Raw genomic sequence first — 16,537 nt, forward strand, 5'->3', positions numbered from 1 at the left:
CGTTGTGAAGGGATTTTTATTACATATGGACCATAATTACAATAGTTATCCATTTTCTTAACTCACAAAGCAACTTTAAAGTGTGCATTTTTATTATTTACATGCAGTCAAACTTACTGTAAATAGGAAAGTCAAAGTTTTACAACATTGCTATAATTTTCATTTTCTACAGGAAGTACTGTCGGTAACCTTTGCTGTCCACATCCTGGACAGAGTCACGAGTGCAAACAACCGAGACAAGCTGTAAATATAAAGTTGGTGTAAAACGAGACTACATGATAGATATTATGTAAAAAAAAAATAGTAAAGAAATTTGTACTCACAAGTCCGTTTTTTTCGACTTCCCAAAGTTGTGTACTTCTGCCTTCAAGAACCTGCACGGGACGGAAGAGCATAACTTATTAATAAACTGTAAAGGGTCACTCCCACAACTCCTACAATCATGAGAGAATCCACTTGAGGAACTGAAAGCTCCACTACTTCTAGACACTCGTTGGGTGGTGGAATGAAATGTTAGGCTGGTAGACTGGACGTTGTGTCCATCACCAAAACGTAGAGATCGCGGCATAAGACTACGGTACTGTCGCTTAACCATTTCTTTCCCACTACTCGCACCCCTTTAGCGATTGAAATGGCTTTTGCACCCCGTTGACCAAGTGTGGAGTAATTCAATCTGGCGGGAATATTTGTCGTTAACGCCTCTGGTGTTCCCAATGCCCCAGTGTCCTGCCTCGCACTGCCAAGGGAAAAGTGCATCTTGGGTCAAGAACACTGGCATGAGGGAATGTGGGATATGACATGACTGTTTAATAGCGGTAGCCAATATTATTGAAATTAACCCCCTCCTTTAGTTTGAACAATCTCTACGCCCCCCCCCCCTCTCCTCCAAAGAACAATTATATGGAAATGTGTATTCGATTGAACTAGTTTTGATATGAATGCATATCTTGTCTTATCCAGCCTTCCAGGGTCAACTTTGACCACCAACGTGGGAAAAAGGGAAAAGCAAAACAAAGATATGAAGGAAACATGCATTACTTTCATTACATTCTTCTTCTTCAAGACTCTCAAGTAGGATTGAGTCGTCGCAGTTTTGCATGCATGGTCCTACGGGTATTTCATGACATTTTTCACTGGTTGGCTCTATACTGTACACTAGTCAGCACTGGAACACACATGATATGCTTGGTTGATATCACAAACACACAAAGCTTGATTCCATTGTTAACTGATTGTTACCATCAGTTAAGACAGCTATAGAAAACACTTCCATACAGTACACCATATATGGAAAACAGCATTCATTCAGCATTTTCCAATCCCCCTGAAATTTCTGAGCCATAATAATATCACACAATACAATACTGCTTGTTTTATATGACAAGGGCGTTGCTAATTGTAATTATGCTTTAGTTGCCAAGTTTCTTGCATGTTTTGCCAAACCTTCCAAGTTAAAAAAAACCCTTACATAGACATTGGAATGTTGGCCGAATTGAGACACCCTTCGCCACATTTTCACACCGGACACATGTTGATTGTCGAGCACTGTAATTATGGTACCGATTGGTTCTGCCAGATAGCATTTGAATATTTTATTAACTATCACACTAAATGTACGAGGAAAATTTTCAAACTTCGGCGCAGAAGAAATTAGTGAGTCCCACCTTTGACATAATTATGCCGTCTACTAAAATACTTAAAACAACAGAGAGGTGTAAGAAATTACTCCTCTCTGGTATTTCCAAATGTACCCACCGGCATTCCATACTAATAGTAGGAAATGGATATCTGCATCCCCATAAAAAGTTTGTAGTCTTCGCCTATAACTGCACAGTATTGTCAAAGTGTACAGATGTATTACAACCAAGTATAGATGTCAGCACGAACACATTAAGCCAGCACTTGAGTAGGAAGGGAAAGGTTAGCTGTCAGCCTCTCCACCTCCACACCCCCTTCCCTTCCCCACCCCAACCTCTTCATCCCTTCACAACCTTTTTATAACCATCCTACCACCCCTGGTGTTGTATTTTAGCCATGACAACCAAAATTGCATTTTTCTACAAAATGATCAATATAGGTCATCAACAAATGTTGCCCCCAAAATACCTAAACCGACAAAATTTAGCTTGGCTGCCGCTGCTTCACCCATCCCTCCCTCCCTCCCTCCCTACCCCTCCCTACTCTCCTTTACTTGCATTAAACGTCTTTCATCTCTGCTATATTGACATTCATGATCAAGGTATAATTACCCAATTTACATATATGTCTGGATATAATCGGCAGAATGGGGGGGAATCTTACCTGAAAAGGAATTACGCTTAATAAATTATTGTTGAACGTGCTAAAAGTCCGGGACATTAACCTTTTGATGACCATAACACATGCACATGTATGCAACTATGTACAGTAAAATACAATACTCAAGTTTTTTATATATATGTAAATTTCTCACCTTTCTATGGACAATGGATAAGAATCTGCAGCAGTATCCTTCACCAGCCATCTCAAGCCAACGATCCAGAGATGATACTCGTTGGCATTTAACGCTGATGAGGAGAGAAAAAACGACGATGTTTGGATCTATCTGGAGCTACAAATTGGTTATTTCTCTTCCTGATACCAAACGACCAAAAAGAAATGACTAGTAATTTATACTCCGTTAAAAGCACATGTTACAGTTCCTGAACAATCTGGTATTTTTTATTGTCTAAAGTAGATGCTAATTCATCTCACAATTGAATCGATGAAGAATGAAGTACTTACAGAAAAATTTGCAAAATGAGACAATAAAATATGAATAGCATTTGCATTTTGTTGCATAACTTTCTTGTTGTTGTTGTTCTATAATTAATTGAGTTAATGGTAAGTCACAAATTTAGCGCTGGCAAATGATTTTCAATTACCCCATACATAATGTACATGTATGCATCTCTTGACTAATTAGATTGAAGACCAGTTTCCTGTAAACCTGCGGACTTTATTTGCCACAGCACACTCTCCGACTGATTAATTACGACCCAACAATTTTATTATGGCCTGACGATTAATTACGACCGACTGATTAATTACGACCCGACTGATTAATAACGACCCGACTCAACTCAAAACTTGTGACCTACAGTACTGTACAATTCTTAATTATCTTGAAGATTCCCCCCTCCCCCATCCTACCCCCATATATACTTTGCAATTGACTTTCCCTGTACAATGACCAGCTGATTAGCGCACACGACACCTGTTTGCTATATTAACAACCCTGTGATTGGTTAACATTTAATGAATCGGTGCACTGTCAGTCCTGAACCACTGCACACTACCAGTTGGAAAACTTGCTACATGTTCGGTTCTCTGACTTGAAACTGACAAATACCATATAGTCTTTAAAAGCATATGTACGAACAATGCCTGACCTCCCACCAGTTTCCACGTAACAACAGTCAAGATCTTTTTAAACATAAGACCCATATATAGGCTTAAACATATACAGTATGTACGAACAATGCCCGACCATCCACCAGTTTCTGTGTAACGACAGTTTTTCAACAGTGTTTTTCTCTCCATAATAACTGAAAAACAAGATCTTTTTTTACATATCTGCACAATGAAATCTAGCACATCTAGATTGGGTATATATGTTACAGCACTATATATATATACACAAAATCTTTGAAGATCTGTTAACAGGATAGATAACGGGCGGTAGGACCCAGAGCAGTATCTACAGAACTGTAAGGACCGATATGAAAGCCCCTCCCTCCCCCACCCTCACCCACCCTCACCCACCCTCAGATATGCCTATGTTATCCCTTTAATGTTGTTAGTGTGACAAGTGCAACTCTAAGTACTATATCATTACAACAGTTTGAGTGTTTGAATGTCAAAAATGTCAAAAACACAAAATGACTCAATCCCTTCACTTCAAGGGGAGGTTAGACTTCAACACCATAAAAAATCTTTTTAAAACCAAAATTAGTAAAAAATTGACCTACAATACTACAGGCTATATTAACCTTCCTTTTACAATTTATGTGTTCATACTTTCAAAGAAAGTGGAAACATGTACTTTTCTTTTCTTTTCTTTTAACTTTTCTGTGCTATAAATTAAAGATTCAAATATTTCTAACATAGACAATATTCTTCCAGTTTATTTACTTTGCTGATATGCTTCATTCAGCTTGAATACAGCTTATTGCATTCTGCACTTCTTAAATTATCCCAGGTCTGTAAGTATGTAATTCACAAAATACCACAAAAAATGTCATAAAAAATCCTTTTCAAAACTGTACGGGTCAGTACAGTAGATACTTTATACCATAGATCCTCCCTGTAATATAACAGATATCTTCGCAAAAATACTATCGACTGTACAGTAGCAGCAGCACTGTAATTTACACATAAAAAACTGATAAAATATGCGGCCACAAAAACTGAAAGCCGTTCTCCAAGTTCTAATTTTACAACAACTCATTTACAGTTTTTGATAAAATTCTTCCATGGTTTTAGAACTTTGAGTGGTACAATGAGAAGGGGTGGCATTGACCAGAGAGGTCCAGATATGGAGGGCGCACAGTGTTAAAACGGTTTGGTCAGTCAATTCTAGGTTTGGTCAGTTCATTCTAGGTATGGTAGAACGAGAGTGCTAATGTTGTGGAGAGACAGGTAAGCGAGGAACAAAGTAATTCTTCCAGGGTTTTATAATTCTATGACAATTGCCCTTTTCTTTCGGGTCCACATATTTTCAATTCAGTGATACTCATACCTGACACAGGTGAATTGGAGGGGTGGGGAGGGGAGGGGAGTGGGAGGGGAGGGGTACTATTCCCAAAGCTGATGCATGCAATAAAGGCATGCTTTATTTTGCTTCACTTTCACCTCATGCATTAAATAATTAAATGGCCATCATTATTGGTACCGCATTTTTGGATGCTAAAAAGTGCTAGACAGTTTTTCAAAACTACTTTTCCATAGGTTCTGATCCTCAAATTTAGTCTTAGACATATGAAATTTAAAATCTGTGAATTATGAAATAAACAATTAAATGTCTCAGTGTGGTGTAACTACTTTTAGAGAGGTAGTGAAATGCTGGTTGAAACTTCAACATGAGTGACCATTTTTGAACCACTTTCCAGCATATTTTGGCACAAAAATGATGTCCTCCTTGAGTCAGGGTTCCATAAGACTAAAAGACCATCATTTATTATTGCTAGGTCATCAGTTTACAAGCGTTGGCTACAATTCAAAAATGTACCTTCCGGGATGCATAAGCCTGAGATATAATATCCCAGAAATCATATAGTGTTAAAGAATACCACCCTTCCACTTGACTCTGTAAGAAACCTACTGTACATCAATATGTATCCACTATATTAAAGTAGGTCCCAAAACTAGACTAAATTACTAATGGCATCCACAAGCAATTAGTTCCATTCCAGAGCATATTTCACTAGAATTTCCCTCTTGTTTTCTCTTTTTTTTTAAGCTTACTATCATACAGAAATTTAATTTGTACAGTTCTCTGTTTTTTTCCCTAGTTTTTCTCAACCCATTATCTGATATATCTTTTTGTTCAATCTTGTCCGCATTTCTCCTGAGGGTACAAGCATGACCCCCTCCCTTTCCCCCCCCCCCTTGATCATGGCTCTACATTTCTACCATACTCACTCACATGAGGACAGACCTTGCATGTCAGATAAAAATATTCCCTCACATGTAACTAGAAGATGGTTAACAAGCTCTCAAGTGACTAACTCGAGCAGAGAGAGCTTGAATTTCAACACCGAAATAATAAACACCTGATACTTCATTATTCTCCTCGTGCCTATGAATGATTTAACGACGACGACGACCTGTATTTCCGTTCTTCGGTTTTTGTTTTAATCCAGGGATCACTGCCACTCGGTATATTCTCGGTATGGATTCCTGCGTGGGAAGCGCTGATGTACTTATATTTATTTCAACAGTCCAATGAAGCATAATGAACCGCCATGTAGATGGCAAATGATACAATAATTTCACACATAGTTGAACATGAGAAGCTTGGGGAAAACATTTTTTCACATTTAAGCTGCACTCTTAATGCTCTTTACATATTTAGCAATCATGCAGCCACAGTTTTAAATTTTTCAAACCTGTATTATTATGATATGTATGTATTTTTGTATTTATGATGTATTATAGTATTGCGGGGCTGACAGTTGTAGGTGTTTAAGAAGAGGGTACTTGGAAGTGGTAGCGGCCAGATGTATAGATGTGAGGTGGGGGATGAGGAGGGGATGTTACATACCTCTATGTGATGGAGGCAGAGGGAGGCAGAGGGAGACACTGGAAGAAGGTTAATTGGACAAGGGTAGTGGAGGGCAAGATGAAGGGAGAAAGAAGGGAACAGGGGGGTAGGAACCTTCCAAAAAGTGGGGGGCACAACATCAGAGGGGCACTTTCTCATTCCACAACCACCACTCATTATGCTATAAACCGATACACACCGGCCATATCACTTTTAAAATATATATGATGTGTTAGTATGCTATCAATACTAATCGATTGAGATTGTTTATTGTTAACCGTGCTACAAAAAGATATACAGTAGGATGCCATTTTAAAAATAGCATTTACAGACTAAAATAAATAAATTAAATAAAATATTAAAATTTACAAAGGCTTAAGATTTCCAAAAGACAGTTCTTTATCAAAGGGGCGCATTTTATTTGCCAGTAGGGCACATTTGTTAGTTTGGAAAAAAGTCAGTGGGGGCATGTGCCCCCAGTGCCTCCCTGGCTCCTATGCCCCTGGAAGGGAAGGAATGGAAAGGGGAAGGAAGGAAGGAAATTGTAAACTTGTTCATCATTTCAACAACAGCAAGCAAGCCTGTGTTCATTCATGATGGCTATAAAACTATTCAATTACAAACGTAAATTTACTGCAATTTACACTACCTTTGATATGTGTTGGACATACTGTATACTGGATCTATGTTGTTGATAACGGTTCCAAATTCATCTTTCACTCCACTTGTGATAAATGCTCTGTGACAACTTTTGCCCTAATCATCCATTCATAAATTTAAAAAAAAAAAAAAAAAAAAAAAAAAAAAAAAAAAATCCTAGTACAGTAGCTGTAACATCTGTTACTTAAAGCAACCATGCCAATGCTCATCGGGCAGAAACTGTTGGAGCTGAAAATTTGATGCTCCACGATTAATTCTTTCATCTAAAACCTATTTGTAACGCAAAGTACATCTCTTAGTACAGAAGGGCATACAGCATGAACGATGACTGCAAGTATATTACAAATGGTAGATCCACTGAGGGCAATGGCCAGACTAAGGGTCAGTGGGGGGGGGGGGTCAATGTGCAAACTTGTTAGCTTCAATTGTTGTAAGATACTGTAGGTATAGAACGGAGTGTGTGTGTAAAGGAATTGGTAATTACATCTGAGGAATGACATAAATCTTTGAAAATGTAAGATAAGTACTATTTTCTCCCAGGGCTACTAAATTTCTTCCACACCTTTATCCCATCTCAAATGAACTCACTCCCCCTCCCCCCTTCTCCTCCCACTCTCCCTCACCCCCTTAAAAAGAAGAGAGGACATCAATGGGTATAAAAGTTATCATAAACTTCACTCTCTACAAAAACAAGGCAACCATAGCTACAGTATAGATACAGTAGTTATGAGATTGATGGAGTAGATATGGTTTGCATATCCTATTCCCCCCTCTTTCCTTTTCTTCTCCCTGCCCTTCCCTTCCCCTCTCCCCCTTTCCTTTCCCTTATCAGTTTCCTCCTTCCTGTACCGCTAGCATATCTTTCCCCCTCAGCTTTACTTCTCATTCATATACCTGTTAAATTCACACCAAAATTCCAACAATGATGACTAGTATTCCATGCGAACTAAGTATCTATATTGTAGATACATAGATCTATAAGAACTGAAGGCTTGAGGCAGACTGTCAATCAAGAGATTCGAGGCAAACATTGATCTTTTTCAAAACCGTCCGCCCCTGCGAAAACATCACAGATCTTGACTGCTCTTTCTAGAGCAGACAACTAGACACTTTGAGTGGTAGAGAAAGAAAGAGGTAGGTTGACCAGAGGTGGGGGGGGTGGGGTGAGGGGGAGGGGAAGGTTGAGTGAGTGAGATTATTTGAGATGGGGGTGAGGGGGAGGGGGATGGGAGTGAGTTCATTTGGGGTGGGGGTGAGGGAGAGGGGAAGGGGAGTGAGTTCTCAGTGGGAGGTCAGCGTCAAAAGGATCCCAGTTGTGTACACAATAGGACAAGAGTGCAGAGTTTACGAGGAGACAGAAGAGTGGTAGAATATGGGAAGTATAGTTTGATCTAAGGTGAATGGCCACAGTTGTAGGAGGGTATGAAACGGTCATGAGGGCATGGTATGTCAACGAGAGTGCAGAAGTCGTGAAGAGATAGGTAAGTGAAGTAGAGAAAGTAGCTTATACGGATGATGAATCCACAGCCATGAGTTTTAAATGCAAAGTAAAGCTGAAGTCACTGTGCTTCAATAAGGATATGAAATAATATAGTACATGTATACTGTACATGTATGTCTTTATGGAAGCATTTAAATTCTTACATAGTTCACAACATGATTCCTCAGTCCTGCCAAAGACAACCACAATTTATTTCCTCCGTTAATATTATTACAACTTTTTTTCAGTTCTTAAAATCAACAGTCAAAGCCTCTGCTTCTTGTTTCAAATGTATACAAAATACTTCTAAAAGTTGGTACTGTGCCCTATGTTATTGCTTGGTAACTGTATTCACCTAGATTTGGCTTCAAATAATAACACTTCTTTGCACAAGCTATAAATATATACAAAATGCTCCGTTTCCTGTTAAAACTCACAGTACGTGCTGGTCCGAGATGTATCTTTACAGCTCCCTGAACTATCACATCAACTCACAACTACCAGGTGCATTTCACTATATTTATTATTATACAAAAGTTTGATTATGTCCAGATCAATCTACCGTCTTAATACAGCAAATGCTAATAATTTGGGAATTCTACAGTCTAATGATCTACTAATTCCCCAGGGTAGGCCTGCATGGACAACATATCCTTTTTCCTTCCTCATTCCCATCTGGAAATGTTCGTGTATAATGCAGTCATCCGCCCATCAGCAGTACAGAATTATATATCTATTAACATTACACAAAGCTGTGCACCTATTAACGCTTCACCGGCCAGTTCACCAGGTTTATTATCGTGTTTTTGCAACAAAATCTAGACGCTGATCGAGTGAACCCGTAGTCGTCGATCCAGTCCCCAGTTACAGTCGGAGCGGAGCGTTCTATATCGAGGCGTCATCACCAAAATAAATATGAATAGGAAATGGTTTAAAGGAAGGAAAGGAAAGGAGGTAGATGCCAAGGCAACAACAATGGGACTTTGTAAGTTGTGGAGTAAAATAAGACTGGACGATGAGGTCACGCGGTCAACAGGTCATCCAGGCTTTCAGCTCTACAATCGAGACCATGAACTATTGACACACACACACACACGCACACAATTGACAGAATGTAATAAGTCTCTAGTCAAGAACTTACAAATTATCAGCTCTTTGACATTAAGTCTACTTTACATATATTTAAAGTTTGATGTGCCTCACTGCTGTGTACGATTTGAATGAGTTCAGTAAAACGGACACAAACCCAACCACTGTCTCTAGCTTATATGACAGTGATCATTGTGAAGAACATTAACTCCCCCAAACAACTAAGGGATAATCCTGTTCCATTTGCAGACTGTATATATCCTATAGTAAAATATACATGTCTGCAGTGCTGTGGGTTTTTTTTTGTATGTGTGTGTGTGTGTGTGTGCAAAAATGTGATGTAATCATGACACTAGGATCTGAGAACCTTTTACCACTTTCTCTTTTTTTTTCCTTTTTATATCTCAAAGTAACTTAAAATGCAAAAATGTTAGTTAACAGTGTTAACACTGTAACACCTTGGCCTTCATTACAGTACAGTAGGTCATGCTTAGTATGCCTCAATATTTTAGATTCAGTTATTTTTGCAAAATCCGTCTACTGTACACGATCAAAAGTAAACATGGTAATAAATTTAAGAAAAACAATCAGAAAAATGAAGCACATGTGGCTGAATGATGTCGTGTTTAGACTTGATCAAGTCTTTGATCGTTGTGTGTACATTAAGGAACATTATAATTAAGGAACATTCAAAATTTGCGATATCTACAAATGGAACAAGATTATCCTAAGCTCTTTGGGCGAGTCGTTCGCATTCGTGACGTTGATCTCTGTGGCACAGACCAACGACGACAGCGGTTTTAACAGCTGGAGATTGCTTTGAAATTTACAACAATCTTTGGCTGCCAACTGGATGCCATGCGGACTGGTAAAGAGAACTTTTAATAGGATTTGCACAGGTCTAGCATACAGTTGTCTGTACTCACAGAACTTACAGAAACTAAACTTGCCCTGATGCATTGCACTATTAAATTTATGCACTGGCAATTGTTTTGAACATCTGCAGTACTGTAGTACAGATGCTAGTGTAGGATTAAGTACACATACTTACTGTATGCATGGAGCCTTGTACTCATGATATTGGTTACTCATACTAAGGGTAAATTGTATGTGTTCTTCTTCTCATGCTGTCGTCGTACTTGTTGTCTGAAGGTAGTACAATACTTGTCCCGGTAAAATGAGTCTTCCAAAATAACACAGAGTAAGACGACGATCAAATAAGGCAAAACATTCAAAGGTATTCGCCTCTTAATTAATGGACTAATAACGAGTATAAGGAAGCTGACAACTTTCCCACATTCAGCAGAATATTCCTCAAAATTTATTCAATGAATTTCAACAAATTTCACATAAGTCCACCACGACAGTTTGGGTTGGAGAAATTCCATTTGTAATATATATGGAACGATCACACTGTTAAAATTCCTGGAATACGAACAATGATGTTTGATTTGTTCAGGTATATAAAAGAGCCGAACACCACGCTACAAGCTGCTTCTATAAAGACCTTTCTTTTCTTCAATTATTTGAGGCACGGAATAGGAAAATGTCTCAAATTCTTTAGAGGCTTGGTCAACTCTGCATATAATAGCTTGGCAAAGTCTAAAAATACCATTTCTTTCCATGTATGTAATTCTACAGAAATAAATAAACAAAAATCCGTTCGAACTCCCTAAAGCGAGTCGGTAATATAGAAATAGAGTAGTTACGCCTGTTTGGATCAAAGGATTATTTATTATTTACATACGTAGAAGTTAGAACCGATGACAAGATTGGTCGATGTATTAAACTGGACTTACGAGGAGGTACGGTAATAGTAATTTGAGGAGAGCTTGCCCACTGATATGGAGAGTCTAAAAAATAGAACATAGTACATCATACTTCCAGATATAAAGTTTATCCATATGGGATACTGCAGTTCAGTACTAGAAAAGTTAATTTCATGACTAAAGTAATTATCAAATATTTGGCACAGACAAATTAAGTGGGTCAAATATATATTTTCCCCAAAAAATTGAACCCATGAAATTGAGGGCCGAAATGGTCCCAAAAATATTGAGGCCCACAAATTTAGGCCCAGATAATGTGTCCCAAAGTGCATTTGAGGTGGAAATCAAATTTGGGCTCACCCAGCTAAAAGATGGATACATGTGGACTTTTTTGGGGTCAAGATGGCCTACATCTATACTAGCTCTTTGGTTGCAGAGTTATGCAATGTAAAGAAAAAGTGGACCTAAATAGTCCCAAAATTTATTTGAGGTGGAAACTAGAGCAGCAATGTAGCAGTGGCTCAACCAATCATCTGAGAAAGGAAAACAAATTCAGTGGAGGGCTGCCATGCATCTATAGTACAGTGTTGTGTGTATACACTGTGTTTAAGTAACTTAAAGGTAGTCTGTCATAGGCCCCAAATTATAGCATGCTATATTTGCTAGAAGTTTTCAAAAAGTACTTTCATGGAGGTCTTGACTCTCAAAATTGTTCTCATACATTTTTAAGGAACACACAAGATGACTGAATGTCTCAGTGAGGAATATTTCCTCAAAGGTTGTGTACTGTAATAAAAACAGTTTAAGAATTTTGTCCAAAGGTGACCATATTTGAATTTCTAGCATATTTGGGGCCAATACAGCATGCCTTTAACTTTGCATACAGCTCCATGGCCAATGTGGTAAAGCACAGGCAGGTCAACAACACAAGGGAATCGGGTTACACTGTCAACTAGCAAATTCTGTCCTGGGAGTAGTACTAGCAAATTGCATATGGTCACCAACCTTAGACCACTTCCCTGCTTACACTGAGATAAACTGGCATCAAATATCAATTGAGGGTAAGGGGGATACAACTTCAGGGCAATTGACACACTGTATCCTCTCTCCCTCATATCCCACCCCCCTCCCTTTCCCATCACCACAACACCACTACTGTTACTCTGTTCAAATGCTCCAAATGTTAAAAACTAAATTCTTCCCCTTCAACAACAACAAAAAAGATGTTAATAGCTCAGTTAAAACCTACAATTAAAGCAAAGGAACATAAAAATCCTACATTACACAATATACAGCAGTTCTACCTATATTGTTGCCCACAGTAATTTCTATCATCTCTTTGTATATTTTGTCTTAAAATGAAACGACCAAATCTGAATGTTTTTGGGGGAAACAGGAATCTAATCAATACAGTGCTTCAACTGTTTTTCAAATTCTGATAACTTTTAAATTAAGATATAGCATGTTCCTACAGATGACAAAAAAACATCCCGGTTTAACAAGTAACACCACACAGTTTTGTCTGAAAGATTGTGTCGTCACTTTATAAACACAATCAAAACAGTAGGTGGCAGTGAATCCAATTCGATTAGGTTTACTATCCCTCCAAGTCCCTTTTTCCCCCTAAAGGATATTATCAGCTGTACCTTGAAATCTGTGAATCTGACAAACTCCCTAATGGCACTAAATACGGTACACGTTCACAAAGGGTTATATTCTGCACTATTGTCCTTTCCTTTTTTACCTCCATTTACTTGGAAAGATCTCTCAAAGGGTTTTTTTTTTTTTTTTATCTTGGGGTTGCTGGTTACTGGTTGGTTTGCATTTGCTGTTATCAAATTGCTTGCGGTACAAGTTCCGTTGTATACACAGTTCACTAATTCAAGTACAGGACAGGCGACCTTCAGTTATCAATGTAATCTATAATAGGCTTGTTACTAATTATCAAGCATTGTGATATATATATATACCTACCTCTGCTACAGGTAATCGCCATGCAATGTTAGCGATCCTTTGCTGAGCTTTTTTTTATATTTGCATTAGATACTGTACCAGCATAGAGCAACGGAGATTTACAAATATCCCTAAATACAGTTTTATAAACAACCATTGCTTTTAAACTACCAGACTCTTCACCCAACATGCACACTGCAAACCACCCAACTTGCCCACTACAAACCACCCAACATGCCCACTACAATCCACCCAACATGCCCACTACAATCCACCCAACATGCCCACTACAAACCACCCAACATGCCCACTACAATCTACCCCAATTAGTGCACTACAAACCACCCAACATGCCCACTACAATCCACCTGACATGCCCACTTCAATCCACCCAACATGCCCACTACAAACCACCCAACATGCCCACTACAAACCACCCAACATGCCCACTACAAACCACCCAATTTGCCCACTACAATCCACCCAACATGCCCACTACAAACCACCCAATTTGCCCACTACAATCCACCCAACATGCCCACTACAATCCACCCAATTTGTCCACTACAATCCACCCAACATGCCCACTACAATCCACCCAACATGCCCACTACAAACCACCCAATTTGCCCACTTCAATCCACCCAACATGCCCACTACAAACCACCCAATTTGCCCACTACAATCCACCCAACATGCCCACTACAATCTACCCGTCACGCCCACTTCAATTCACCTAGCAGCACACTACAATCCACCTAATTTGCCCATTACAATCCACCCAACATGCCCACTACAAACCACCCAACATGCCCACTACAATCCACCCAATTTGCCCACTACAATCCACCCAACATGCCCACTACAATCCACCCAACATGCCCACTACAATCCACCCAACATGCCCACTACAAACCACCCAACATTCCCACTTCAATCCACCTAGCAGCACACTACAATCCACCCAACATGCCCACTACAATCTACCCAACATGCCCACTACATACCACCTAGCATGCCCACTACATTCCACCCAACATGCCCACTTGAATCCATCTAGCATGCCCACTAAAAACCACTTAAAATGACATAAATTAAAAATTTACAATGCTCAGTTTCTAGTCTTTATATTGAATAATTTAAAGTACAGATTAGTATTTAGGTATGTGTCCAAATTAAATGCTCATTTCACATCATTCAACTATGCATATAAAATTGTACACCCACCAACCCCACCCCTGTACCATCATCCTTCTCTCCCATTCCACTTTCCCCTTGTCCCAAACTGATCAATTCCACAAATATCACCTCCGGCTGTTGTAGTTGTGAAACATTGGCTGTACAAGCTTTGAAGCAAGACCAGAAGAGATAAAATAGGCCTACTGTACATAGGGAATAATTTATCAGGTATTTTATCGCATAACGATCAAACTGCAGCTATATATATAGTACAGGTCCAAAGATGTATAGCAGTATTGTTTTTTTTGTTTTTTATTTACACAGGAAACATAGTATCACATAATAGACAAACTTGAAAACCTTCAAACCTGCTGTGATTACAAACATTTGTACACTAAATTAAACCCTGCTATGTGCAATACTTATACACATAATGTGCAATCCAACTATATATAGATCATCCTCTACGGGCAAATGTGTACTGTACGTTTGCAACTCAACTTGTTGATCACATCTTCGTGATAGAATCGTGGAGTTTCTCTTTAAACTGAACACTCTTCTCTCCATTCACTGCTGCATCTTAGCTCTTGGAGGAGTAATTACAATGAAATATAGATAAGCACGGATACGGTAGCCATAATTCATTAAACATCGTAATTCATTGCCTGACAGTCTCGAGGGATAGAGAAATGATAAGTATTCATCTGAGCTGAGAAAAACAGTCCGCTTTGATATAGGAGAAATTATTTCAAACGACAGTGCTGTAAAGCAGCTTTTAGGTTATTTTAGATAAATATATACATGTTTATATATATATATATATATATATATATATATATATATATATATACATGTATATATTCATATACACATACATTTACATACTGTATACATATTCATGTACATACACATACATTTATATAAAGATGAGATGTGTGAATTAGCACTAAGGAAGAGAACAGCAAACTACATTAAAAAGAAAGATCATGCAAGGAATCTGAGGCATTGTTCATGGTAAAGCGTTCCACCACTTATATACTGCACGAGGGATCTGTTCTCAATACTTGAGAGCGCCTCGTATCATTTACAATGGCATCCTGTACTCAAAATCACTATGCTGTTGTACTTGAACTGCGTGTTGGGTTATCTTTAATGGCATGATTGTTCCTCATAAGTTTATGCCATAGGTACATATATACATACAATTTAAGAGCTGCTCTGAAGTTAGAGTTCTGAATATGCCTCTGAATACACCATTCACATCAGGAGGGGGAGGACCCTCAGACATAAATAAATGGGTCACCCAGCTTCAAAACCTCCAAGGCCTTGCCCAGCTGCACCTTTTATAATCATGGATTTGCCCCTGATCATTATTATCGTATGCAAAGACCCTTTTGCAAATACAAACATCAGGCTGCATTAAGCCATAGTCTAGCTACTGTACAGTACCCGACTTTCAGAACATGTGCATAAATATATATATTTCATTAACATAAAGTCTGTTTAAAGTATCTCTTTCGAGATCCGGCTTTAGGAATCACAAATGATTTTGAGTTGGTTAGCATCATGTTTGATCTCTAGAGTAAGGCAAAATATGTCACCAAAAACAGAACTAGTATTGTTCGATACAGGTGTCAAACGCCTAGACAGTGAAATTACAACCTTCCTTACCGGTTTCGAACCTCTGGACATACAATTAGCGTCCATAGCCTAGTTGGTTAGGGTGTCAGCGTACAAAGCGGGAGGCCCAGGTTCAAATCCTGGTGGAGGCTGGAAGTTTTTTCACTGTTCTAAATTTTCCAACTCATTACGTTTTCAATTATATTCATTTGCCTTTTTCGTTTACTTCTATTTCATTAACAAAAGTCTGTATAAAGTATCTCTTTTCGAGATCCAGCTTTAGGAATCACAAATGACTTTGAGTTGGTTAGAACCATGTGTGATCTCTAGAGTGCGGCAAATATGTCACCAAAAACAGAACTAGTATTGTTTGATACAGGTGACAAACGGCTTCAGTAGAATTACGACCTTCCTCACCGGTTTTGAACCTCTGGACATACAATCAGCGTCCATAGCCTAGTTGGTTAGGGTGTCCGCATATAAAGCAGGGGGGCCCGGGTTAGA

General features: G+C 38.7%; 1 protein-coding gene across 5 annotated transcripts in view; it reads right to left on the reverse strand.

Moving 5' to 3' along the window:
* The window catches only part of LOC139964506 (1-phosphatidylinositol 4,5-bisphosphate phosphodiesterase gamma-1-like), an 82,217-nt gene that overhangs the window by 54,887 nt on the left and 10,793 nt on the right, over window positions 1-16,537 (reverse strand). For all 5 annotated transcript variants that reach the window (XM_071966125.1, XM_071966150.1, XM_071966141.1 and 2 more), the window contains exons 4-5: window positions 2,453-2,546; window positions 324-374 (exon numbers count right to left, since the gene is read on the reverse strand). In XM_071966125.1, coding sequence (XP_071822226.1) covers window positions 324-374; window positions 2,453-2,546 — 145 coding nt within the window. The remainder of the gene's footprint in view (window positions 1-323; window positions 375-2,452; window positions 2,547-16,537) is intronic.

Source organism: Apostichopus japonicus, chromosome 3 (genome assembly GCF_037975245.1).
Source record: "Apostichopus japonicus isolate 1M-3 chromosome 3, ASM3797524v1, whole genome shotgun sequence".
NCBI classification, from domain to species: Eukaryota; Metazoa; Echinodermata; class Holothuroidea; order Aspidochirotida; family Stichopodidae; genus Apostichopus; species Apostichopus japonicus.